Source organism: Felis catus, chromosome A1, assembly GCF_018350175.1.
Source record: "Felis catus isolate Fca126 chromosome A1, F.catus_Fca126_mat1.0, whole genome shotgun sequence".
NCBI classification, from domain to species: Eukaryota; Metazoa; Chordata; class Mammalia; order Carnivora; family Felidae; genus Felis; species Felis catus.
The window spans coordinates 190,170,694-190,197,108 of NC_058368.1; the positions used below are offsets into that span (position 1 = coordinate 190,170,694).

General features: G+C 44.7%; 2 protein-coding genes across 8 annotated transcripts in view; one reads left to right on the forward strand and one right to left on the reverse strand.

The window, feature by feature from the left end:
- CYFIP2 (cytoplasmic FMR1 interacting protein 2) overlaps positions 1-26,415 on the reverse strand; it is a 128,703-nt gene that overhangs the window by 49,353 nt on the left and 52,935 nt on the right. For 6 of the 7 annotated variants that reach the window (XM_023260164.2, XM_023260157.2, XM_023260171.2 and 3 more), the window contains 9 exons: positions 25,976-26,050; positions 24,894-25,047; positions 23,795-23,951; positions 23,161-23,257; positions 19,757-19,833; positions 16,514-16,622; positions 14,274-14,393; positions 7,850-8,049; positions 5,938-6,025 (listed from right to left, as the gene is read on the reverse strand). In XM_023260164.2, coding sequence (XP_023115932.1) covers positions 5,938-6,025; positions 7,850-8,049; positions 14,274-14,393; positions 16,514-16,622; positions 19,757-19,833; positions 23,161-23,257; positions 23,795-23,951; positions 24,894-25,047; positions 25,976-26,050 — 1,077 coding nt within the window. The remainder of the gene's footprint in view (positions 1-5,937; positions 6,026-7,849; positions 8,050-14,273; positions 14,394-16,513; positions 16,623-19,756; positions 19,834-23,160; positions 23,258-23,794; positions 23,952-24,893; positions 25,048-25,975; positions 26,051-26,415) is intronic. The other variant, XM_023260160.2, reaches the window with a different exon arrangement.
- FNDC9 (fibronectin type III domain containing 9) lies at positions 691-5,814 on the forward strand. The gene is made up of 2 exons (XM_006927960.5): positions 691-1,176; positions 3,200-5,814. The coding sequence occupies exon 2, from the start codon at positions 3,207-3,209 to the stop codon at positions 3,918-3,920; it is 714 nt and encodes a 237-aa protein (XP_006928022.1). The 5' UTR covers positions 691-1,176; positions 3,200-3,206; the 3' UTR covers positions 3,921-5,814.

The window sequence follows — 26,415 nt, forward strand, 5'->3', positions numbered from 1 at the left end:
TGGATTGGGAAGCAGCTTCTTGGGATGCCTGTGTTTCTGAGCCCAACTGGAAGAAGTGTTGTATTAGTTTCCTAAGGGCATTGTGACAAATGATCCCAAACGTGGTGCCTCAACACTGTAACATCCTACAGTTCTGGAGGCCAGGAACCTGAAATCAAGCTGCTGGCAGGGCCACGTGCCCGCTGAAGATTCCATCCTTGCATCTTCCAGGCCCCGGCAGTGCCTGGCACTCTCTGGTTCTGGTGACATCACTGCAACCTTGGCCTCTGTCTTCACATGGCTCCTTCCCCTTGTGCCCCTCTGTGTAAATCTCCCTCTCCTTTCTCTTATAAAGACACCAGTCATTGGATTCAGTGTTCCCCCTAAATCTAGGATGGTATCATTTCAAGATCCTCAACTAATTTAAATTTACAAAGACCCTATTTCCAAATAAGGTCACACCCTGAGGTTCTGGGTAGACTCAAATCAACCCAGTACATATGCTCTGATGGTTTAGAAAGCCTGACGTGGGTTCAGGACTGGGCAGGGGGTAGAATCCTGCTTTCTATCTGCCATCCCCATCTAGCCCAAAGCTACAGCTTTACAGATGATGGAACTGAGGCCCAGAGAATAAAAGAGTCTTGACCAGTGTCATGTATCTGGAGACTGCCACAGGAGACAAGAATAAAGAAAAAAGATGGTAGGAGGTGGGGTGGGGGTGGGAGGGCAAGGGATAAAATTGCTGTTTAAATTGTGGGATAACTGATAATTGTATTTGACCATTGTCCAAAGAGGGTCTAGATGGGGCAAAAAATGATCGCCAGCCAATTACAGAGAAAATCTGGCAGCCTTGGAAGAATCAGTACCATTCTGAGGATCAGTTTGCAGGAGACTGTTTGCCTTTTTTTGGCCAAAGGAATGAGAGCTCCTCTCAGTGGGCAAAAGCCTTTCCAGACTGGTCCCTGAAAGCATCGTGCGTACAGATGCCTGCTGGTTGCCATGGTGAATGATGCTGATCTGAAGAAATGAATAATGTGAGCGTTGGGGGCGACAGTGGGATTACTCAGACAGTGGCGAGAGAGACATCAAGGAGAGCCCAGAGCAGAGGAGGGGAGAAGGCTCCATTCCTTCAGCTTTGGTCCACTCTGTCTCTGCCTCTGCAGGCTGCGTTCTAACCAGATCCACCGCGAGCATCAGGTAAGGGACATAAATGACTCTTCTTGGAAATGGAAATGGCTTCTTTCACACTCTGCTTGGAGGACGGCCAGGCAATGGTAATATGAATAGCTAAAAATAGGGGGAATTTAGAAACAGAAGCAGAGAAAGAAAAACAAATAAGGGAGACTGATTTGGTCTCCAAAGCTGAGGATGCTGCTATAGTGTCTTGCCAGAAAGCTCTTAAAAATGTCTGCTGTAGAGAACTCAGTCTGCAAAGACAGCCAGCAGCAGATGTGAGGCAAACAAGAGAGAAGAGTCATGACAAAAAAACGCGATTCCCGATCACCCCTGATGGAAGGGTTTTACAAAGGCCATAGCCTCTGTATTATAAGTAATGAATTAAGCTCTTTTCATTGTGGTCAGAAGTGTGTTTATAGGGATGTGTGGGGTGGAGTGGATGGGGGAGCTTATGAGAAAGGAGACTGATGAAGGGAGCTCAAATAGTCTCCTTGGCAATGACCTTCCCGGGAGGGATCTGAGCACACCTGTCTTGTCCCTTTCATTGCCTGTGTTTCTGGGATGAAATTTCCAACCAAACAGAAGGGAATTATTCCCCTTCCCGAGCATTTTAGTTCACCGTCATCCTTAGAGAAGAAAAACAAGGACTGAAAAATCACTCAATGCTCTGCATCTCTCTGCCCACCTCTTCTAGGAGAGTGGGCATGAAAATAGAGGGTCGGAGGGAGGCAGGGAAGACAGAAAGCAGCTTGTGATAGAAATCAGTTTGGCTTCATAGCCAATTCAGGCTAAAATCTGGTTGACGGGTTTTTACTAGGTCATTAATATCTAAAACGAAGGCTTCTGTATTTCACGTGAGACAGAAGGGGCAGAGAATAGGGCTGGGTAAGACCTGTACATGAACATACACAGGTTGAATGAATACAGCGGTCCCTGAATCATAGATCAGGGGGAAATTCAGTGGAGGGGAAACACTATGTCTCTAACAGAGAGAATTTAAGAGAAACCCCCAAATCTTGAAGATGGTGTTCTCTTACCAAAGCCCTAAGGCTGGGAATCTGAAGAGGGCTCATTTGATTTGTGGAAAAACAGCAACCAGGTCTGCGTACCAACACCTCATTTTGTGGTAACATCCTGTAACTAAACCCAGCAGCCTTGCATTTGGAAATCCAGCAATTACGGGGCTTTGAGTCTACTTATCAGCTGAGTGACCTCAGATTGCTCACCTATACAAAGGGGACCTAGCTCAGAGGGTGTGACATTTATTATGGCCTGTGAGCATGCAGCATGACACATACTAGATGTGACACAGCAACCACTCACTAACTGCTGGTGGTTAGTATCATCATCGATATTCACAGTACCAGAGAAACTGAGCAGTAGCAATTATGCTGGTATTAGGAGCTGATTATCTTGACCTACACAACTAATTTCCTGGGTACGTTTGCCTTTGGACAAACAAACAAAGAAATAAAACAGGAGCAGAGGCATTGGGGAGAAATCAGCTGCCAAGGAGTGATGACGCAAATCTCCTCTCTCACGGGCAATAGAGCTGGGAGGCTAAAATCGCAGTGGGCAGAATGTTCTAGATGACTGAGCTCACAGCACTTGCAGTAAAAGCAGAAGTTCCAGAAGGGATATTGTAGGTGATATAATTGTCTGACTTGGAGGTTGCAAACGTGTGGTGACTAATGTAGGGACGTTAATCGGGTGGTCTGATTTCTTTTATTGCCTCTCTTATTTTAAAGGGTTGGAAACAATGTTTTACCTAAAAGATCTCAGCCAGGGCAGGATGAGGCTGGGGGGATGTGAGTGCATCTTTTTCAGGCCTGAAGGCCTCAGGCTTTGACATGAGACAGCCCTGATTTTGTTCTGTCATGTCTTAGCTATACCTTAGCTGAGTAATGTAACCTCTTGTCCTCCATTTCTTTGCAGAATAGGGACAATTATTAGTCTCCATCTTGAATGTGTAATATATGCTGGTATGATGATCATAAATACTTAAGCAAGGGGATGTCACTTTTCACTTTGATTCTGGTTCTAGAATCAGGATGAACATCGAGGTTGGGAACGTTTCTTATACAGGAGCCATCATTTCCTGGTCGTCCTCGGAGCCCTGTCTGGAGGACTATTACCATATTATGTATAGGCCCAACTGGAACAGCATCTTCTCCGGCTATCTTCGCTACAGCTTCCACCACGAGGAGAAAGTGCCTCGAACGATCAGTTCTGTGGTGCTGGAACACCTCGCCCCTTCCACTCTCTACTTCCTGTGCATCAGTTGCAAGAAGGCTGCCTTCCCTTATAGGCACTACTGCACCATGTTCCATACCCTGGATAAGAGTCCACTGGCTGCTGGGAGCTCCCTGGTGGACCCCCAAATTTCCCTTTGGGTGTTGATGGCCATTCTGCTGGCCTGCTTCACAGCCGTCTTAGCTTTTATCTGCCTCCAGTTCTGGTGTATCCGTTGCCATGAGCCTCGATGGTCTTACAGAGCCGGCCACATGGAGGAAGCCAATGGCTTGGTGAGATGGCCGGAGGAGGCCCCAGCTCTTGGTCAGAGAGAGGAAGACCTGCAGGGGCTCCCCCTGGTGGAAATGCCACGCAAGAACTCCGGAGCTGATGCAGAACCAGAAGCAGAAGCTGAAGACAACCAGGATGCAGCAGCTGACCAGGATGCCGACAATGAGGATGCCCCTGATGAGGGTGCCTTGCTGGGAGGGGGTGGTGATCATCCCGCCATACTGCCTCGTTTTGGGGAGTGAGAGGTAGGGAGGAGGCAGCCTGCATCATGTAGCTTAAAGCCCTCTATACAGTAGTTCTTTTGTAAAAATGCGTCTCTAGGCTGCCCATTTGTCTCCCCTCAAATGTCAGTGCTCTTGTGGATCGCCTGGGTTTGATGGATGCCCCATGGCAAAGCTTCTCAAGCTGGAAAGCATACACCCCCACGGTATGTCAAAGGAGAAATATGGCGTCTCTTAGGAGCGTCCATTTAGGGGAAGCCAGTTAGGAATTTAAAATGTTATTTTAATATTAAAACAAACATGAATATATTATGGTAGAGAAAGCAAAATTTGCATGGCTTAAATAAAACACAATACTCTGAGGAAACTTTCGAGTTGATGGTGGGCTCTCTGGGTTATGCTTCCAGTCAGCTGAGGCAGATGTCCAGTGTCCACTGCTGTTGGGGGGATTATTTTGGAAAGGCTGAGGAGCCTTGCCCTAGAGTGTTTTCCAGCTTTCAGGCTATCACATAACACCTCGTACCCCACCTTCATTTTGTTTAAACCACAGATTATCTGTACTGTTATTAACAATATTTTTCTTTTGACTCACTTTTCAAACTTAAACTTATTTTAAAAGATAGACTTCTATGACTCCATAAATGAAAAGCCAGCACCCTCCTTCTATAAACAGAAGAGATATAAGAATAAACGTAATGAAAACAACATAATATTAAGTTTGACTTAGATCCTATTGCCTATTAAAGCCTCTGAGCTTAAGGTCTGCTCTCTTAGCTTTGATAAAAAGGGAGATCGGAGAGCAGAAGGTATTAAGACATACTAGCATCAACAGAAGTCTTTCTCCTTGTTATAATTACAAGGTTTGAAAGAGATTTGAAGTGGGAGGTGTTGTTCTTACTTTGTAATTCAGCGTTTTTCAATGACATGTCTGTGAGCTACCCAAAATGCTGGCTATAATGTCCCTTGATTTGAGAAAGTTGCTTTGACCAGACTGGCCATCTTGGAGAGGACACCTGCACTGTCCCAGCATCATCCCAAGAGCCTCTAAGCCCACCCACCTGTAGGCCCAAGTGGTGGGAGCTCACTGGTTTGCCACACTTCCTGATCTAGGGGTCCTCGACCTTAGAGGAGTACCTTTTCTCATATATATTCAGTCAAGTTCTTCTTCTGAGTCCATCTGTGCTTACTTTTTAAAAAACGGGGTCAAAGGTGGCCATTTCTATTCCATCACGAAGAAAAATGTTGCCTTTGCTGCTGTTGGTTGACACATTTCACCCTGTCGGTGTCGTTCTCCCCTTCACACCCGCAGGGTAAGAAATGGATCTCCTACACATACCACAGTGTTGTGAGACTTTGTGAACACTGCCCCCTGTCCCTACCATGGGTGTGGAAATTCAAGAAGGGCAGAAATGACATCTGTTTTAATCTCTGATATATTCCCAGCATGCAGAATCTAGCCCAGTGTCTGGCCTATAGTGGGCGCTTAATAAATGTCTATTTAATGAATGGCAAAGGACTGAGGGTCTAGAACAGGGCACCATTTGGGAGGTCTAGTTAGGGTCAGGATGTGCATTGTGAACAAAGCAGTAAAGAGATGGGAGAAGACCTGTCTCTCAGCTCTAGCTCGAGCCATCTGGGATTTCCTTCAAACTCCACCTTCCCAATTGCTTCCTGTCTGCAAATCTCTTATCTTTATGGAACACAAAAAATCCCAGAATTGCAGGATGATACGGCAATGAATCGACTGAGAAACAGGAGGAGATGGGGTGAAGACAAGAAGCCCCACACACCTACTTCCCTGCTCACCTCTGTGACGTGCTCCCCAAACAATTCCCACCCAGGATCCAGCCCCCCCAGGTCTACGTTCACCCCCGCGCTTGCTAGTTGTGCACAAATAAAGATGAATCTGCTTGCACTTGTTTCTCACTACTGCCTCTTTATCTCTACATCTTCTTACTTTTCTGATTCAGGAAACACTTTTCTGTTTGCTTTTGCTCACTAGCCCTCTTCGAAGTAGGACACAGGCAAGACTACTCACCTTGGATCCATACAGGTAATAAGGCTGGACGTTGGCGGGTTTATCTCTTTGCGGTTCTTGAGTAAAAGGAATGGCAGTTCGAACAAAACTAGCAGAAGAAAAGAGAGGGGAAGGGCGTTAACCAGGCCCAAAGAGTATTCTTCACGGGACACAGCCTCACCAGAGCCCCTCCTGACCAGGTGCAACCACACTGTTTCTTAGGTGGTTGCCTATAAAGACACAACTCTTCTGACATGCTCCCATTCATTCCCCTAGTGTCTCCTTTCTATAGATGGGAAAACTGCAGCCCAGATTCCCAGGCTAGACTCTGGGTTTATGGCTCGCTTACAAGGACATAGGCAAGAAGTGACAATTGGCTGGGCCTGAAAACGGCCTTCTCTGGGGCTCTGATCCTTCCCTATCCACCCACTTTGGCTTCTTAAGAGTAGGGTTCCACAAACTCTGTGAAGGCCCAGATAGGAAACATTCTCAGCTTTACAAGCCAGATGGTCTCTGTCACCATTACTCAACTCTGCTGGTAGTGTGAAAGCACCCAAAAACAATTGTAGATGAATGAGCACGGCTGAGTTCCAGTAAAACTTTATGAATTTCAAATAATTTTCACTTGTCATCAAATTAGAATTCTTCTTTGGATTTTTTCCCCAACCATACAAAAATGTCAATAGTATTCTTTGCTCATGGGTTGTACAGAAACAGTTGGCAACAAGATGTGGTTTGTGGGCGATAGTCTGCAGATCTCTGCTCAAGAGGATTAAAAGTCCCAAATCTTTACAGAACTGGAAGTCTGTCTTGCTAAGTGTGTGGATTTAGGCTCATCTGTGGTTTCCTCCTAGACCCTTCTATTCATTCAACACATACTAATTTAATACTGGCTCTGAGCCAGGCCCTGAGAGTACTGAGAAGACCTGTAAACACATGCATATTTGTGTATCCTCATGGCCTTGTGTTTTCTTAAGAAAGAGAGAGTGTGTGTGCACGTGTCAGTGCGGGTGGGGCAGAAGGAGAGGGGGAGAGAGAATCCCAAGCAGGCTCCATGCCCAATGTGGAGCCAAATGTGGGGCTTCTTCTCATGACTATGAGATCATGACCTGAGCTGAAATCAAGAGTCAGACGCTTAACCGACTAAGCCACCCAGGTGCCCCTCACGTACTTGCGTTGTGCGTGAATACACCTCACCTCTTCTGTCAGGTTTTGAACCTCTGTGGAGATGAGGGATTAGGTCTATGTCCTCACCTCGGTGCCCGACCCAGGGCTGTGTGCACCTTGCAGGAGACACGCAGCACTTCGTCATGCACATGTATGCCTGTTTTGCATGAATGTGTTCATGCATGTGGATGTCCTCATAAAGGTACCATCTGATCATAAAGCACCATATGGGATCCTATGTTGGCCTATGGAGTAGTGCACGGCCTGGTTCCTGCTTCTTCCTGGGTCCTACACTATCTTTCAAGGCATCATTCCCCATCCCATCTGTTCCACCTTCACCAGGCTCTCTAGGTTCCTTGGAGACTTTGTCTGAAATATTCTTCTCCTGTCTTTTCATCTTATTTATTCCTACTCATCCTTCACATCTCTTCTCAAGCATTACTTCCTCAGAGGAGGAAGCCTCTCTAGAGGTTCCCATCACTTCCCAGATTGGATTAGGTGGTGCTATTTTACTCTCTCATGACTGGGGGCTTCTTTTCCATCTCCAAGTTTATTGTTTCTAACAGTACATCTATTGTGTGATTGTTGGATCACCTGCATCCTCCTCTAGCCTGGAGGCTCTCAGAGGCAGGAAGGTGTCTGCTTGGTCACCATGGCATCCCCACCTGCAGCACAAGAGGGACTCCAAAAGATGCCTGTTGCAGGAAGGAACTGTTTCCCCCACCCTCAGCCCACCCCAGCCCCCTTGGCCCAGGGAGTCCCTTACCGGTTGGTGGACCCATTGTAGCAGTAGTTGGGGAGGAAGTCGAAGTTCAGCTCCCAGAAGACGTGCAGGGTGATGCGGCCGTAGGGGGCAGACACGTTGTGATTGGCCTCCCGGAACATGGCGTCAAAGCTGTCCAGGGTCATGTGCTTACACAGCAGCCGGTGCGTGAGCCGGTTGATCTCCAGCAGCCACTCCAGCTCCTGCCAGAGAGAGCCCATGGCTGCTGAGGACATACACGTATCCTCTGCACGTGCACCACTTTATCTTATGGATTCCTTTCAAGCGGGGGAGAGCCTCTCAGACAACCTCCCAGCTGCTGACGTGGAGACTAGGATCCCACAGTGACATGGGACAACACGCTCTTCTTTGGAGGAGGGACTGCCAGACTGTGCTGAGGGAAGCTGCATGCCTGCTCTGGGAAGGGGACCACAGACCAGGTTCAAGTCCCCTGTCTGTACGTCCCTTGGGTGGAAAGCATGCCTGCTTGCTTTCCAGTTCCCATATTGGTGAGGGAAAAGTTCCCCTCTCAGTGTTGCAAGTCAGCAAAAGGAAAGGTCTGACTGGCTGTCACCAGAGAATCTATCTCTGCCCTGCAGAAAGCAATCATGAGTTACCACTCGCTAAGTACTTACAATTAGGTCAGACCATGTGAAGCTACTGGTCTTTTATTAAATACTGTTGAGTATTAGTAGTTTCATATGGTTCAGTTTAATATATGCCAAACAGTATCCTAAGCACTTTATGTGTGTTGACTCATTTAATGCTCAAAAAACCCTGTATGGTTACCATTATGGTTTTCTTTATGCACAGAGAAACTGAGGTTTTGAGAAGTTAAATAGCTTGACTCCAAATCCAGGAAGTTGGGCTCCAAAGTCCGTATTCTTAACCACTGTATACGATAGAAATTTAAAAAAATAGCTGGGGGCAGAATGCCCCCTCCTTTGGGTTCCTCTTGTGTCTCTCAGTCACAGGGTTGGTTTCATGTTGGTGAAGGTACAGCTGAAAGCCATGAACCAAGGGCCCATGTGATTGCTTGGAACCCTACCTTCAAGCAGAGAATGGGAGCAAAGTGGACAATATGCAGATACAACAGGTCACTGCATTTGTTGGCAAGTAAAAGGAGAGTGGACCCCTTTGGGTTGGCTTGGTCCCTTGTGCTGCTGTCAAAAAGAATCAAAGCACAATCTTATGCAGAGAGAAGGCATCCTTCTTTTTGATGCTCTAGGACACTCCCATATTGCTGTGGTGAAGTGTTTTTCTGAGATCCTCCTGTTTCATAGAGGGGACAAATGAGGCTCAGAGGGTGAAGTAATTTGCCCGGGGTCACACAGGGAATATAGAACATGGTTTAGTAGGTGATCCCAGGTCTTCTGACGTCAAATCACATGTTTAGGCCCCTATGATGTAGCTGCCTGGAGTAAAGAAGCAGTTTGCCAAGAAAGCCCTTTGAAAAGTAACAATGGTTAAAGTAAAGATGTTTTACAATATAAAAATTCAATGAACACTGGCAAGGGCAGTTCACCAGTGTGGCCAAGAAGTGGGACAGCCAGAGGGCCAGCCTTACTGGTTGGGACGTGGAGTTCAGGTGTCTATGGTCACAGGCTGCAGCCCCATATCAGGGAATCAATTTTATTTTCATCAGTCACAAGACCTCCCTAATGCTGGTTGGGGTTCAGAGTGTGGTCAGGTAGACGCCCCAGACTATGCTTAGAATCTGAGAGATTTGCCTTTCTGAAACTCAGATTCTATGGCTCTAAATTGGGGGTATAGAACTGCATCAAAGCTTGCAAACCTAAATGGCTATAGAGGCCAGACAGCTCAGGCAAGAGAGACAGTCAGAAGCAGGGGGGATTCCTGGGGCTGGGTCTCTGTGGCAAAACGTCTGTCCAGATAAGGGTGACTCCATACAGGTATTACCTCTTCAGAATGGGCTCAGTGATGACAGATCCCAGGGTCTTTCAGAAGAAGGGAAAAATCTGGATTTTAGTTCTGGAATGGCAACTGGAAGAATACGTTTCCAGTCACTGTGCACCGTGAAGCAAATGAAGGGAAGAAAGAGAAAATCACCTCTCTGCTTCTGTTAGGGCATAGCCAGCTGGACTATTATTTTTGTTCCCATTCACTTAGAATGGGTAAAATAAAATAAAATAAAGTAAAATAAAATAAAATAAAATAACATAAAAGGAGTAAATGCTAATGATTTTATTTCCGAGCTCACTGAGTCCCTTGGTACACTGAGGTAATGTGTTACTAGGCAGACAACTGCAAATAAAAAACCAGGGAACAATTTCTGTTCTAATGCTCTGTGATTTCAAGAGCCTCACAAATGTGTATCAGTGTTTACAAGGGAGACCAACGGAGGGAGTTCTTAGCTCTGCTGATGGGGGGGGGGGCTCCTAGAAATGTAGATCTACTTCTTCCATCATGCAACCGCACCGAGGTTTTTGTTACATAGTTCAAACTGTTTTGGCATCAGCCATGTTCTTCTGGCCTTTAAATCATAGGAGGGCACCTGCCTCTGGGATGCAGAACCCAGTGCATCAAGGCACAGAAGGTTTACAAGGCCATGTGGGTGGCTCAGGTGCCTTCTGAGAAGGTCTGAATTTTCTATAGTCAAGCCAGTTTCCTGAGAGCAACGCAGAGCAGCAGAACTGAAGAAATAAAACACATCATGGGACAACTTCTGTGAAAGAGTAGAAAGAGCTCTTTGCTGGGAACCAGAAAGACTGAGTGTCAGCCATATTGGACCGCTGACCTGCTCTGTGGCCCCAGGTAGGCGAGAAGAACAGGGGTCTCAAAGTCAGGTGCAGCAAGGCATGGAAGGTCATACACAGGAATGAAGTGCACCAGTGGGGCTCGGGGCAAGCTAAAGAGAGCACAACCCGCCTGATGGGATCGTCTAGTCATTTCTAGACAATTGTTGCCATCTGGAAAGGCTGGTGTGATGTTGCCAGAGCTTCTGCAGTTTTATTCAAATTCTTCCAAATGTTAAATGTTGGCTCAAAATTTCAAATGTGCTCTATAGCCTAAACAAAACACAGCCTGCAAGCTGCCAGCCCTCCAATTCAGCATCAGAGCTCTCCGAGAATCTATTTGCTCAGCTGTGTAGGATGAGGACAACTGGCTTGAGAAATCCCTGCCACCCTCCCAGCTTGGCATCAAGCCGCCTTCTCATCTCAGAGTGGAGTTTCTAAGGTGGAGGGAAGGGCTGAAGGGAGCACATTCCTCAGTTTGTTTCTCAGAAGAGGCAGAAGCTTCTGAGCCAAGGCCAATGAGGGCCTCCCGACCCCACAGGAGAGAGCATCCCTGGGGTCTCCTCTTCCTGGGCTTCACAGGAAGTGGCTACTCTCCTGGGGGCTGCCCTCACCTGATAAACACCAGCTTTCACTGCTTGTTTTGATTTTGTTCCCAGCTAAAAGAACATTCAGTGCCTTTCAAGGAGTGGGAAGAGGCTATGGACACCCACCGACACCTCAAAACAGATTTTCCATGAGATAGGCTCATTCATTACTGGACAACAAGAAGATACAGATAAACAACAAAGATGAAAACAAAAATCCCACCGCTTGGAGATAATCACTGCTAACATTTTGGCATAAACAAAGAATAATCTCCTCCTTCCTTCCTTCCTTCCTTCCTTCCTTCCTTCCTTCCTTCCTTCCCTTTCTCTTTCTCCCTCCCTCCCTTTTCTTTTTTCTTTCTTTCTTTCTTTCTTTCTTCTTTCTTTCTTTCTTTCTTTCTTTCTTTCTTTCTTTCTTTCTTTCTTTCTTTTTCTTTCTTTCTTTCCTTCCTTCCTTCCTTCCTTCCTTCCTTTCCTTTCCTTTCCTTCCTTCCTTCCTTCCTTCCTTCCTTCCTTCCTTCCTTCCTTCCTTCCTTCCTTCTTTCTTTCTTTCTTTCCTTTCGTAAAATTCATTTCTTAAGATAGATCTCCCAGAAGAACATACGCTATATTATAATCTCTTAAAGTCACTGACCCAGGACTTAGGTGAGCATTTAAGGGGCAAGTCCTCTTAAGAAATGCTACTGAAAATTCACTCTGAGAATGTTTCATTGTTAGCCCTAAATTTCTATGCTCTTCTTTTTTTTTTTTTATAGAAGTTATAATTTATTAAGTGCAAAGTACTATGCAAAGCTCTTCCAGGCTGTAAAGAGTCATCCTTATAAAAATGCTATACTGTGGGGCGCCTGGGTGGCGCAGTCGGTTAAGCGTCCGACTTCAGCCAGGTCACGATCTCGCGGTGCATGAGTTCGAGCCCCGCGTCAGGCTCTGGGCTGATGGCTCAGAGCCTGGAGCCTGTTTCCGATTCTGTGTCTCCCTCTCTCTCTGCCCCTCCCCCATTCATGCTCTGTCTCTCTTTGTCTCAAAAATAAATATTGAAAAAAAATTAAAAAAAAAATGCTATACTGTGAATTCTAATATTCCTCCATCATGAGATGGGGAAACAGGCTGGTAGAAGTGAAGTAACTTGCCAAGACTGCCCAGCTAGTATGTGGCAGGGCCAGGACTGGGACCCTAGCTAGGTCTTTCTGACTCTAGACCCTCATTCCTAGTCACCGTTTTTTTGTTGTTGTTGTTGTTATTGTTTTTTTTGTTTTTAACCACTTTGTCCACCTAAGAAAGCAAATTTTATTTTGAAATAATTTTAGACTTTCAGGAAAGTTGTGAAAAAGCAGAGCTCCTGTGTATCCTTGACCCAATTTCCTCATGTTAACATCTTACCTAATCATAATTATCAAAAGTAGGAAATAAACATTGGTCCAATTCTATTAACTAAATGACACCCCTTATTCAGATTTCATCAGACTCTTCACGAGGGTCCTTTTGTTTGTTCTAGGATTCAATTCAGCATCTCACATTGCATTTAACTGTCATATCTCCTTAGTCTTTTTGAATCACTAACATTTTCTAATCTCAGTCTTGTATGATCTGGATGCTTTTGAAAAGTATTGTTCACTTTTTTTTTAAAATGCTATTTGATTGGAATTTATCTGATATTTTCTCATGATTAGGTTGAGAACATGCATTTTGGCAAGAATACCACAGAAGAATACATAACGGGGGATACATGAATATCTGTTAATACTGGTGATGTTAATCTTTGATGCTTGGTTAAGATGGTATCTGCCAAGTTTCCCCAGTGTACAGTTATTATTCTTTCCTTTGGAGTTAATAAGTATCTTGAAGAAGATAATGTGTTCAAGAATCCTGCTTCTTCGTTTTTTTTTTTTAATTTTCAAGTAATTTTTAAAATTACAGTAAAACATATAACATAAAACTTACCATCTTAAGCATTTTAAAAAAAATGTTTATTTACTTATTTTGAGAGATAGAACACAGGTGGAGGGGCAGAGGGAGAGACAGAATCCCAAGCAGGCTCCACACTGCCAGTGTAGAGCCTGACACAGGTCTTGAACTCATGAACCTGTGAGATTATGACCTGGGCAGAGACTAAGAGTCAGATGCCAAATGGACTGAGCCACCCAGGTGCCCCCACTTTAACGTTTTTAAGTGTATAGCTCTGTGGCATTAAGTACATTCACATTATTTTGCAACCATCACCACCATCTGTCTCCAGAACTAATTTTCCTCAACCAAAACTCTGTACCCATTAAACACCAATTTCCTAGTTTCCAGTAATAAAAATCCCACTTTCTGTCTCTATGAATTTTACTACTCTAGGGACCTCATAATAAGAGGAATCATAAAATATTCTTCTCAAAGCTCTGCCTACTAATTTCAGCATTCTTTGCTGGATTTTGCTCACAACAATTGTCACCGTGGTGCTTTAATGGTGATTTTTTATTTCTCTCATTCCTTCCACTCATCTGCTTTTGAAAGCATTAAAGTCCTCCTTTGATTCACTTCAGGACTGCTCAATCAAGTTTATTCTAATTCCTGGAGAAGAAGAGTCAGCAGAGAGTAGCTCAAATTACTGTTTAATAGAAGAAAGTAGGCCTGTCCCATGCTTGTGCATCAGGACCAACTACATAGTATGCAGGTCCCAGTGCAAAATGGAAAAGTGGGACCCTTGTTAAAAAAATTATTAAGAATTTCAAGATGGCAACAGCAGAGCATTAAAAAACCAAGCACAGAGCCCTTTTGGGACCTATACTACTGCACATCCATGACACCCTCACTGTTGTGCAACCTTCCCTAGCTCTCAGAACCACCCCCCCTACTTTCTTGATTCTGTAGAAGCCCAAAGGAAAAGCAGCTGTGCCCCAGCATTGGTCATCTCAGAGATCTCAAGGCAATCAGGAGGGTAAGGTGACTCTCATTCATTTCTTGCTCTATTCATTTGGGAAAGAGACTCACTGCTTCTCTTTAACTAGCTCAGTACTAGGTTAACAACACTTGTAGCTAGCTAGGCTTCAAGTCTAAGGAATCCCAGACCAGAACTCCCATGGGCCCCCTGTCCCTTACCACAATGGAAGTCAGGTCCTCACTCTCAAAACGGCTGATGGCCTGGTCCAAGGATTTATACATGGCAGCAGAGATACGCTGGGTAATGAGTCTGTTTAAGTCAATTGATCTACCCAACAACTGCATGGAAGAGACAGAGAGAAAAGTTACTTAAGGTTCTCACAGGCACATGACCACTAAATGCAATGCACTGATAGAAAATTGGATTGAAAGCATAAAGGACATTACTAGGACAAATGGGGACTCTATGCAAAAAAGAGTATTGTCAAATTTCCTGAGTATGATAATTCTATTTTGATTATGAGACAATGTCTTCATTCTTTGGAGATACATGCTGAGGTATTCATGAGTGAATTGTCATCACTCTCTCGAATGGCTAAGAAGAGTACATATATTTAAAGGAAGTCAGAGAAAGCCTCTCAAAAGCAGTTTTTCTGAATGGTCATGTATATTTAAACATATATAATGTTATATATAAATATATATTTTTATAAATTATATATACTATATATTTATATATCATATATACTTATTTCCTATTTATAGATTATGTATTTATTTACTATTTATATACTACTTACTATGTACACACCGTATTTATAGTATACATATCATACACTATTCACATATTTATATACTATTTATCTGCACTTTTTATCTGTATGTGTGTATGTGTGTGTATATACATATATATAAAGTATATGTATATACACACACATACATATGTATATACACAAACATATATTCATATATTTCACTTTGGTAGGTGCCTAATAATTATTCTTAACCATTTTATTTCTTTTACTGTATTTGTGAGAGAGAATAAATAAATATATAAGAGAAAGTGAAGCAAATGTGGTACAACATTAATAATCATGGATCTGCCTACAGAGTATATATATGTTTATGGTGTTATTCTTTCAACTTTCCTGTCAATTTGAAATATAAACAGTGGAGCGAAAATGTGATTCATTCATACTGTAGGAAAAGGCTCAGGACAGGCTCTGGCATCCCATGCAACGCTGGCCTCCTACATTTAGCCCTGAGGTTCTTCCTGCGTCTGTCCTGTGTGCCCTTATGGGGATGAGTGTAGAAGCATGAGAATGAAGGGCTGATTACAGCATGGAAAACAGAACTTAGGATAATTTCCATCAGGGCACACACATGGGGATTATTGCAGATGCTATGCGAACAGCAATAAACAATTACTGAGTGCCTGCTGTGTGCAGTGCACTTTACTGGGTGCCCAAGGATTATTCTTAACTTTTTAAAATTTAATTCTTAACTATTTTATTTTTTTCGATTTCCCTTTTGGGAGATTTTCTACCAACTAAGACCCCTTACAGCCATCATGTGCACATAAAAGCCCTCAGTATTTAATGTCCTGTGGCTAATTCTGACTGCATCAGTAACTAATAGCTGTAATTTCCTGAGAGGTTGAAGGAAAAGCATTGAGCTCCTGCTGTTGACAGAAGTGAAGCTCGTTCTTTTTTCTCTCATAATTCTGTTTTGCTTTGATTTCTCAGAGCAGTGAAAATGTCCAGGGTTTCCAGGGTAACCCTTTCCTCCCCACCAGGGGTACTTCTCAGCCATGGCCCTTCACCTGGGTCTACTCCACAAACACTGTGGCCCATGTACCAAGCACACAAAGGTCATGGCCTAGAGGCTGTTTCACCGCTGCTTGGCTGACAGCAGGGCTTAGGAGTTGGGTGGCTGGAGCATCTTGTATTTTGCCTGCCTGGCTCATGTTAACATTTTAAAGCAGGGAGATGTTTCTGAGCTCCTGGCAGCATTTCCTCTACATTTGCAGTCAAATGTTAACAGAAACCAACCTCACAAGACCAAACTGTGATTTCTAGCATGGGTTTGGCTGACACAATTTATTTCAAGCATGAAGTAGCCTGCCTTCCCTTAGACCAGCATTTGCCCATTTCTGAGCGGCAGTTCTGATGGAAAGAAGTGAGCCACAGCTTATGACAAGAAGACTAAGACTCTGCTGGCTACTACGCCACAGAAGTGTCCTAGGGGCAGAATGAGAAGCCTAGAACTTGAACCACGCAATGCCAATGCCTCTTCGTTATTTGTACGATTCTGTGGCTGTGCTATGCCCACCACGGTCAGAAACCCACATGGGCAGTACGCAGGGTGGAGAGTGTTTAGTCCTGATCTCTGATCTCCCCACTAACTTCATAGCTACTCTCTAACCTGTCCCACCTCTGCTCTGGCTTTCTACACCATACCTGGACATGTCTCTGTTTCAGCAGCGTTTCGTAGCGGTTGGACGGCGGGTATGGAATGATGACTCCATAATTCTTACACTCGGCCCTAAAACGTTTATCCAACAGGACACTGAAGGGATAAAAGTTGAATAAGGCCAGTAAACATGATGGTGAGTGATTTCCAATCACCCAGCCACATCTGTTTCAGACTGTAGGATCTACTCATGAAGCGTTATTTTATGTATTTCAAATAAAACTATTTTCTGCTTTAGAGCAAAGTTCGGATTTCTTTTTAGCCACAAAAGCCCAACATAAAGCAGAACTTCCAGGTTAAAGACAAGCAACACAGAAGTTGAGTCACCTCCCTCTTTTATTCATTTACCAAAAAAGCAACTGAGTGCATGCTTGCCATATCCCAGGGAACATTCTCGTACTGGGGATACAAAGTTCCTGTCCTCACGGAGCTTACTTCTGGTAAAGACATTGACAACTAAATAAATAAATGGAGAAGCTAAATAATTTCATGCAAGAGAAAGTACCGTATAGTATTTACTACTTCTCAGGCACACACATGCATGTACACAGGCATTTTAAATTTCACAACAACCTTATGAGTTAGATGTGCTATTATTATCTTTCACACTGAGGTACAAAATGCAGAGTAATCGTGCTCTGAAAATAACAACACAGGATCATTTGGTATTCAGAGGTCAAAGACAGCGTCTCTAAAGCAATTTTGCTGGATGGACACCTAAATGCTAAAAATGGAAAGATCTGGGGGAAGAGTGTTTCTGGCATTGAAAAAAAAAAAAAGCTGGTCCGCATGGATAAAGGGCAGGCATGCTGGAGACCAATGGGCAAAAAGGAATTTACAAGGTTAATCTAGGGGCCAGATCACATGGGACTACATCAGCTGCAGTAAAAAAGCTAGGTATTTTCTAGATGTCAGTGGCAGCCATTGAAAGGCTTTAGGTAGGAAAGTGGCATAATTTAAATGTACACTGTCCAGCATGGAGAGCAGCCACCAGCTACAGGACCCCACAGAGCACCTGCAACGTGGTGAGATGTGCTGGAAGTGTAAAACACACACTAGACTTTGAAGGCTTAGGAAAAAAAAACAACGAAAACTATCTCTTTAACAATTTTTGTATCGGGGTGCCTGGGCAGTTCAGTCGGTTAAGCGTCCGATTTCGGCTCAGGTCATGAAATCTCGGTTTGTGAGTTCAAGCCTTGCATCGGGCTCTCTGCTGTCAGCACAGAGCCCACTTCAGATCCTCTATCGCCCCCTGCTCCACCCCCCACACCATGCACTTGCTCTCTTTCTCTCCCAAACATACATAAAAAACATTAAAAAATGTTTTTATATTGATTTCATGTTAAAATTGTATTTTAGATACATTGGATGATAGAAAATATATTATTAAAATTAGGGGTGCCTGGGTGGCTCCGTCGGTTAAGCCTGGAGTCAGGCCAAGGGTTCAGCTCAGGGGCTCAGGTCATGATCACGGTTTGTGGGTTCGAGGCCTGCATCGGGCTCTGTGCTGACAGCTCAGAGCCTGGAACCTTCTTCGGACTCTGTGTCTGCCTCTCTGCCCCTCCCCTGCTCGTGCTCTGTCTCTGTCTCTCAAAAATAAATAAACATTAAAAACACTTTTTAAATTAATTTCACCTGTTTATTTTTCCTTTTTAAAATATGGCTACTAAAAAATTTAAAATTACATGTGCGACTCACATTTGTGGTTGCACTATATTTCTAATGGACAGCACTGATTTAGATCATTCTTTCCTTCCTGTGCTTTCTTGGACTCTCCCAACCTCTCAGTCTCCCCCAGCCACCCATATTTTTGGAAAACATTCACCTTGTAGGGAGTAAGTAGGATAGATTAAGGGCAGTATTTTAGATAAGAATGTTTTATAAACTAAATATACAGAGGATCAGGGTTTGACAAATCTGGGTTTGTGTACACAGCATATTTGAAATGAGAATTATTTTAGAGACACTGGAAGCCCTACTCACTGTTCTAACCACTTCTCATTCAACCCAGACATGTTCTAAGTGATTACTTTGTGAAAGACTATGTGTTTGGTGTGCTTTCCCAGAAAGTATTTTCCATCATTAAGAGCCGCTCCCTTCATTGGATGTGCATTCTCTGTTAACAGGAACTTGTGTGCTCTGTACATCAGCTTCTCTTTGAAATATGTCAGAGCAACTCTAGCCGTCAAAAGCAAAATGACGCAAATTCCTTGCATAGAAAGAAAAATAATTTCTGTTGGTTAAGTAACTATTCTTGATATTACTGGTTTATAGACTTGGATTTCCGATAAGAAGAGAGACACCTATTTTGAGGTTTTTCTTGACCAGTTCTGTTACGGGTTCCTGCAACCCAGGAATTCACGGGCTTCTAAATCAACACACACTGCCAATCAACACCAACAAGCCTCGAACACTTGACACGTATCTTACCACAACTTCCTCACTGGTCTCCTATCTGACCTATATTTATATACTCATTACTTGCTCACCACCAATCCATTCTCCACATTTTTATGTTTTTAATAGGGCAAATTTTTAAAAGTAAAAACTGAGGTCTCTGTCATACTTTTGAAACCATCCCGTGATATTCTATTCCTCCTAGGTAAATGCCTACAAGCCCCGTCACCTGAGCCCTGCCTACCTCTTCAGTTTCATCATGCAACCTGCCTCTTCTTGTGGTCTGTGAATGAGGCCTTTACATGTACTAATTCACATTAATTGTCTCAACTGCCCTATGGAGTAAGTGTGCTGTCAATATGATATTTCTGCCACAGGGACTTTGCAAACAGTTCCTTTGCCTGAAATTTCCTGTTCCATCCTTCACTTTTAATTAATGCCTACCAATTTCAGATAAGAACTCAAATGTTACTTTCTCAGGATAGCTTTTCCAGTTCCTCACCCCAAAGACTAGTTGAGGTTTAACTGTCACAGATCTGCAAATTCCCATGAACTTTTCCTTCACAGGGAGCATGTAACCTCCCTTGTCACTGTGCTTTCATCAGTTTTTATTAATGTCTGTTACCCCCCACTAGACTGTAAGCTCCATGAGGTGCAGCACCAAATCTGCCTATTTTCCTTTCTCCGTATTTTAGCATCCAGTCCAGGCCCACAGGATCGCTCCAATTTCCTTAGGTGCTAAAGAAGAAGAGAGGTTTTTTACAACAGGAAACTATGTCTCACAGGTGGCAGTCTAAGAAAGCTTGTTGCTCACGGCCCTGGGACTCTCCTACCTGCCAGCCATGGCTTTGTAGTAAGCAAAGATCTGGTCCGCCAGCTTGTAGACAAACTGATCAAAGCACAGGTTCACCTGGTGAAAGGGAAGCAGGAAATGTCAGTGGTGTCTGTCTGGCTTTATCATAGAAGCTTAGACGACTGAAAGGGGGCGCTTGGGTGGCAGTGCATGTTGCAGAGCAAGAGACTTTGAACAGCAACAAAAGAAGATTTTGTGATTCAGTTAAGAAGTTTGGCCCTTCCTCTCAAGGTTTTTAGCTAGGCACAGAGAAAGCAAAGTCCAAAAAGCTCTGGAGGAACTGCCCCTGCCTCTGGTCCCCTCCTTGCTGTTTGGAGGTGGCCTGCCCAGAGGCAATGCAAGACAGATCTTCATATCCCCTGCAATTACTCGTATCAGCCAACCCATTCTCTTTCCTGCTAGACTTTCTTGTCTTTTCCTTTCACTTTATTTTACCTTGCTTGACAAATGAAGAAGTTGATGGTCACTGGAAACTGAAAAATCTATTTTTTTTTTTTTTTTGCAAACTTTGTTTAAAAACCTTTGGATCTTAATGCTTATGGGGTCATCTTGCCATTTCAGTGTCTTGTCACATACGTGGCAGACTGTGATGCTCAGGTGAGGCGTTCATGTCAGACATGGGATCAAAACCAAACCCTCCAGTGATGGCCAGAAACAGCCACAGGTGGGACTTTACTGAGCTGGGGCTGCGGTGGGGGCAGAGCGCCATGTGACTTCAAAGGGAACAGAGCGTATTTACGTGACTTCTCTTCCATTCTTCTCTCCTCAAATTCTCAGCTCCTTACAGTTAATTCTTTATCCGAAGAGCTTTCAGGTTTTATCTTACATCCCAGATGCTATTCTGAACATAAACCACAGAGTTGGGTGCAGCTCTGTCCTCATTTGCAGGTAACCAAGGCCTCTGCCCCAGACTCTGCACTTCAAAGGTCTCCAGGGGATGTTCCAACAGCTGAAGAACCTGCAGGGTCAAGGTGTCCCCCACTCATACCCTATGCTCCCCTTCTAGAACCAGCCTTGAGTATCTTTGCTCCCAAAGCCCAAGCTCCTTTCAGGCCTGTTTGGTGTTTTCCCTGGGATCATCCCTGAGGGTGGACTGCACCTCGGGTGTGTGCACCCCTAGGGCCGTGGGTTAGCCAAGAGGGCCACAGTTTGAGGGCAGTGATGGCAGACAAAGCTTGGATATCCGTACACATGCACATAAGGCCCTGTATAGGGCAAAACAGAGCTTGGGGACGGGAACAGAAAGGTGGCAGGCTACAAGCTGGGGTCTCAATTTGTGCTTTGGCCCTAGGCCCTCAAATGTTACCCAGGGCCTGGCTGTGTGCTTTTTTTTACATTTATTTTAAAAATCTCTGGGGCGCCTGGGTGGCTCAGTCAGTTAAGCATCCGACTCTTGATTTCTGCTCAGGTCATGGGATTGAACCCTGCGTCCGCCTCTGTGCTGACGGTGTAGAGCCTGCTTTGGATTCTCTCTCTCCCTCTCTCTGCCCCTCCTCTGCTCGTGAGTGCATGCTCTCTAAATAAATAAATAAATAAATAAATAAATAAATAAATAAATAAATAAATAAATATTAAAAAAAAAATCTCACTTGGCCACATGACACTCTAGGTTTGTTCTGTTTTCAACCTGTTGGAGAACACAAGTATATAAGATCTGTCAGAAGATGGAGTTGTCAAAGCCAAGGTACAACCAGTTAACTTGTCTCCAGGAATCTTTCTTCCCAAGTTCGTACTCAGGAGAACAGATCTGTGTTGGGGTCCATTAAGGTTTTCAACTCCCATAGACATCGGAGGGTTGAGAAAGCAAGAAGCATCTCTACTGGATTTTCTCTGAAATACGTAAACTTTCAAACTAAGTTAGTGGTGATACTAATCCTAAAACAGTCATGTCCTTCCTTTATAAAGAAGAATGTCTTATGTTTCTATGACATTTTTCCCTAGTTGGCCCATTCTGTGTTTACATAGCCCCATGCAGTTAAGCACAGCGCAGACTATCATTCCCATTTCCAGAAGGCAAAACTACATTTCAGTAACCATCACTGCCATTGCCCTCAGGCTCCTGGTCCTTGCACAGGGCAGGACTGTACCTCCTCGCTCCTCTTTGAAAAGGACGTGCAGTCATGTGACTTGCTTTGACCAATGACATGTGTCACTTCCTGGTAGAAGCTTTGAGTACCAGTAACACTTCCCCCTGGCATGGCAATTAGTAAATGTTCCAGGTGGGTCCCAGCTTGAAGACCACATGGAGCAGAGCCCCCAGTCAATCCATAATGGAGAAATAAACCTTTGGTTTCAAGGTACTAAGAATTTGTGATTATTTGTTACTGGAGCATAACCTAGCTTATCCTGACCAGTACAGAAATAAAGCTATCGAATGACTCTCTAATAAACAGCTTTAATGGTTGAGAGGATGGTTACTTCAGTCCTACTAGTACTAGAAAGTGACTCTGTAAGCTGTGTGACCTTGATGTAATAACTGACCACTGTAAGTCTAAGATTTATTATTTGTAAAATAGATAGTAGCACACACTTCTTTAAATTGCTACAAAGTTTATTGGATAAGTCTCTCTCTACAGTGCTTATCCCTGCCCTTGGCAAAAGGCAGATATATAATAATTGATAGGTGGTATTGCTGTTGTTATTATTATTAGCCAAATAACCCAACCAGACCAGACCCAACAGAAAATTGATTTTACCCATGCATTACTATTATCTGCCATCCCTTAATATATTTGAAAAAGAAAGACCATCATCCTGGTCTGGGTCCTTTTCGATGGTCATGATGTTTGTAAAGATCAATCTCCATACGGTGAATGAGATTATAATAGCGTTGCATAGTGACAGACGGTAGCTATGCTTGTGGTAAACATAACATAACATGTTAAAAAAAAAATTAAAAAAAAAAGTCATAAAAATAGATCACTCTCCAGAACAAGTCATTGATCCCCTACTGCTATGGTCTGAAAGCGTATGCTCCTGCCAAATTCTTATGTTGTGACCCTAACCCCCAAAGGTGATGGTATTAGGAATCACCTCACTTTGGGAGGTGATTAGGTCATGAGGGTGGAGCCCTCAGAAATGGAATTAGTGCTCTTATAAAAGAGAACCCAGAGAGTTCGCTCACCCTTTCCACTAGCAAGGATACCACGAGAAGTCTGTGACCCAGGAGGGCGCCCCCACTGGGTGGCGCCTGATTTGGACTTCCTGCCTCCACAACAGTGAGAAATACATGTCTGTTGTTGATAAGCCACTCAGTCTGTGGTATTTTGGTACAGAAGCCTGAACAGATGAAGACAGCCCACTTTGTGCCAACAGCTCCAGATTTAAAAAGTCCAGACGCTTGGAATAAGATTATAGGAACGAAAGGGGAAGCACGTCACTTGCCTCAGCTTCAATCTCATCATACAGGAACTGCTTTTTAAACTTGGTCAGAGCATAGTAGGCGCTGTCATTGTACAGGTCCAAAGGGTAGAGGACGTACCTGAGGGAGAAGAACAGAGGCCAGCAGCTTACTAATCTCTCTCAAGGCAGTCTGACTGATGCGGCTTGGGACATATGAAGGGTTGGGTGAAAAGATGAACAGGCTCTGGGTTAGAAGAGAGCTTTCCAGCATTCTGATGTTTCCAGCCTGCTTTAGGGATGACTTACTTTACAGTCTTCCCACAGAAATCAAAACACCATGAGGTTAATAAGTCCAAGGTCTGAAAGAATTAGTCTGGGACCAAAAGAAATCAGATGGTAGTTAAGGATATTAGCTTCCTGATCCCCAGAGATGACTACCTTCCAAGCATGGCTGTTCTGAGACTGACAAAGCACAGGAAGGACAGCTGGGCTGGTAGAACCCTGAACCTATCTGCAAGGCTGAGTGAAATCTGGTGTCACGTGATCCTTGGCATAAGCATTCTCCCTGGTGGGGCACACTGCCTAATCTGGAAAGTTGTGGAAAGAACATAGCTCACTAGCAAAACTACCATCTGAACCCGGGGAACCTCCTTGCTGACCCAATCCTGCCTCTTACTCCATCATGGAAGGTTCTTTGGTTTCCAGGATATGGTCTGTTAGAATCCAGGGCATGGACATCTCAATTGGAAACTGGATTCGCCGGCCCATGGTTAACTCCAGGAAGAATTCTCGGAACCAGAGCTGAGACAGATCACAACACTGCTGCAGGGCTTCTGAAAGCATAGCAGAAAGAGTCGTGGGTTCTACACAGGAAACACCAAAAGATCTTTCTTCTTGCCGTTTTTATTAACTTAGTTCTTACTGCTTTCATTGCTATTCTTGCCACTGTACTAGTATGCAGCAGGTACTCATAAAACATGACTTGGTCTGTAGATCCTGCTCTCTTATACCCGAAAGCCAGTCTAACATCTATTATTGTTAAGCTTCTCAGTAGCAGCCCTTGGGGGGAAGAGAGCAGCAATGTTTTAGAGCTTTAGATGCCTCCCCAGTTTCCATCATCTCCCTGCAAAGCCATCCTGAAAAGCCACGATCCGAGTGTGAAAAGCATGCTTGCTATACAAACACGGTGTCAAGCCAGGTCCCCAGGTGCCTACTTTTAACTGCTCCTTGCATCCTTATACATGGTAATTCTAACTTCCATATACTGAGAAGCCTTGAAGGCTCCTAGGCTGGAGAAGCTTGGATTGTTGGTTAAGATCACTCTTCTCAGCACCAACAGATGCATCACCCCTCCCACATCCCTGGATGCTGCTCTCCTTCCACCCTGCCCTGTCCTACCTGCATAGGCATCCTGCTGACAGGAGAACAGGGTTGTGGGACACAGGGTTGTGGTACAGCCTGAAAGCTGCCTTTGTTAGGAGCAACAAGATAGTCAAGTGCCTGGCCACGTCTGCAGGTGTGTTGGCAGTTTTAATTCCTTCTTCTAAGAACTTCATGACAAATATACTGCAAATGTCTACCACACAAATTTAGCTGAGTCAGAATAGCTGGACTGGCCTGGCCTTTCCAAGCCCACCAGAAAAGTTTGCATTTTCTTCTTCAGTGGCAAAATGTGTCCCTTTTGGTCAATGATCACGTTTCTTTGCGACTTTTGGTCTGAAGGCCTTAGTTGGTCTGGGACCTGGGACCCCCATCCTCTCCCCACTGCGACTCACCACTGATGTTGAGCAGGTGCGTGAAGAAGAAGGATTGTTTATGGAAGTCCTCTATGGCGAGGACGATGGGTCCATCAAGGCTGCTTCTCAGGGTCTTCTTGGAGCCACTTTTGTCTGCAATGAGTGATTCAAGCATGGTCCGCACCATGTACAGCTTGAAAGAGAAAGAAAGATGAGAAGGTCAAGGGCTGGCTCTCCACCCTGGGGTAAAGGTTTCTTTGTGCTGTATTTATATTTTTCTTTTTTTTTTTTTTCCTGCAGATGTCTGCTCTTAAAAAGCACTGTCTTAAGGAAGCACCAGTTTAGGGTTGGAGAAGTGAATTTGGAACATATAAACCTGCAAGAGGGAGACTGCCCAGCCCGGGAGGAAGTCCTGCCTGGGGTCTGCGGCATCCTTGGGTAAGTAGACCCGGTAATACCAACTCATTCAAAGCCCAGGTTTTTGCCTGCTCTGCTCGGCCAAGGGCATGGGCATCAGAGGAGAACTTCAGTTCATGTCACTCTGGAGTCACTCTCTGCTTTACTGGTTGGCTATGGTGGTGCCATGGGTGGAGCCGTGGACTCGGGTCTAAGGCCAGGCACTGCTACTGTCTTGCTGTGTGACCTTGGGCAGCGAAGTCCCGCTCTGGGCCTCAGTTTTCTTATCTGCTAACACGAAGGGGTTGCACCAGATGCTTTCTCAAATCAGTCCCTTTCAGCTCTAACATTATGAGGAACTGCGAAATAGAATATGATCAGAACAAGCCTCCCACCCAACCACCTCAAGCTTCTGACCCTTAGCACTCTGAATCCATGACTGAGCGATGGCGCCCTCTGGTGGTGCCAGCTGCATTGCACAGCCTACCAAAATCCTGGGAGGAAAGCGGGTGAAGATTGGTACTTACACAGGAGGTCTACTAGACAATCAACTCCCGCTTACAGAGGGCCTTAAGTGCAAAGGGTGCAAGTGCTAATCTAGATCTTTCCACATCATATGCCTTTGAATGTTAGGGCTGGAAGGGGCCTTGAGGAGCCAGGCTAGTCCATTCCTGCTGCCTCCTGGAGAAGTATACCCCAACCAACCCAGCCAGGCGGTGTAATACCAGGGATCGGCAGCCTCTTCGGCCCTGTGTGCCACCAGTGGGGTGAAACAAAGCCCGCGGGGACCACTGGCAGGCCTAAGACATAGATAGGAGAAAGGAGGAGGGGGTGGGAGGGCAGGAGAGACAGGGAAGAGGGAGAGAGAGAAGAGAGAGAGAGAGAGAGAGAAAAGCAAGAGGTATTGTATACGGTGGGAAAGCCGCCGCGACTGCTATAGGGGCCACTTGCCGACCACCTCTCAGAAGCTCCAACCTCCCTCTGCCACCATGTCTGTGCTGGCTGCCTCTGGATCTCCTCTAGGACCGTACCCACCATGCCCCTGGCATTGGGCCGGGCACGCAGCCTCAGAGAGGAGGGGCACACGCCCCTGCCACAGCACTTCCCTTGGTGGTGCAAGAGCTCCCCGTGGTGGCCAGTTTACTGGACAGTCCACCCTCTGCAA

Coding starts and splice junctions, on each gene's coding strand:
- FNDC9 (XM_006927960.5), top strand. CDS start 3,207: ATGAACATCGAGGTTGGGAACGTTTCTTATACAGGAGCCATCATTTCC.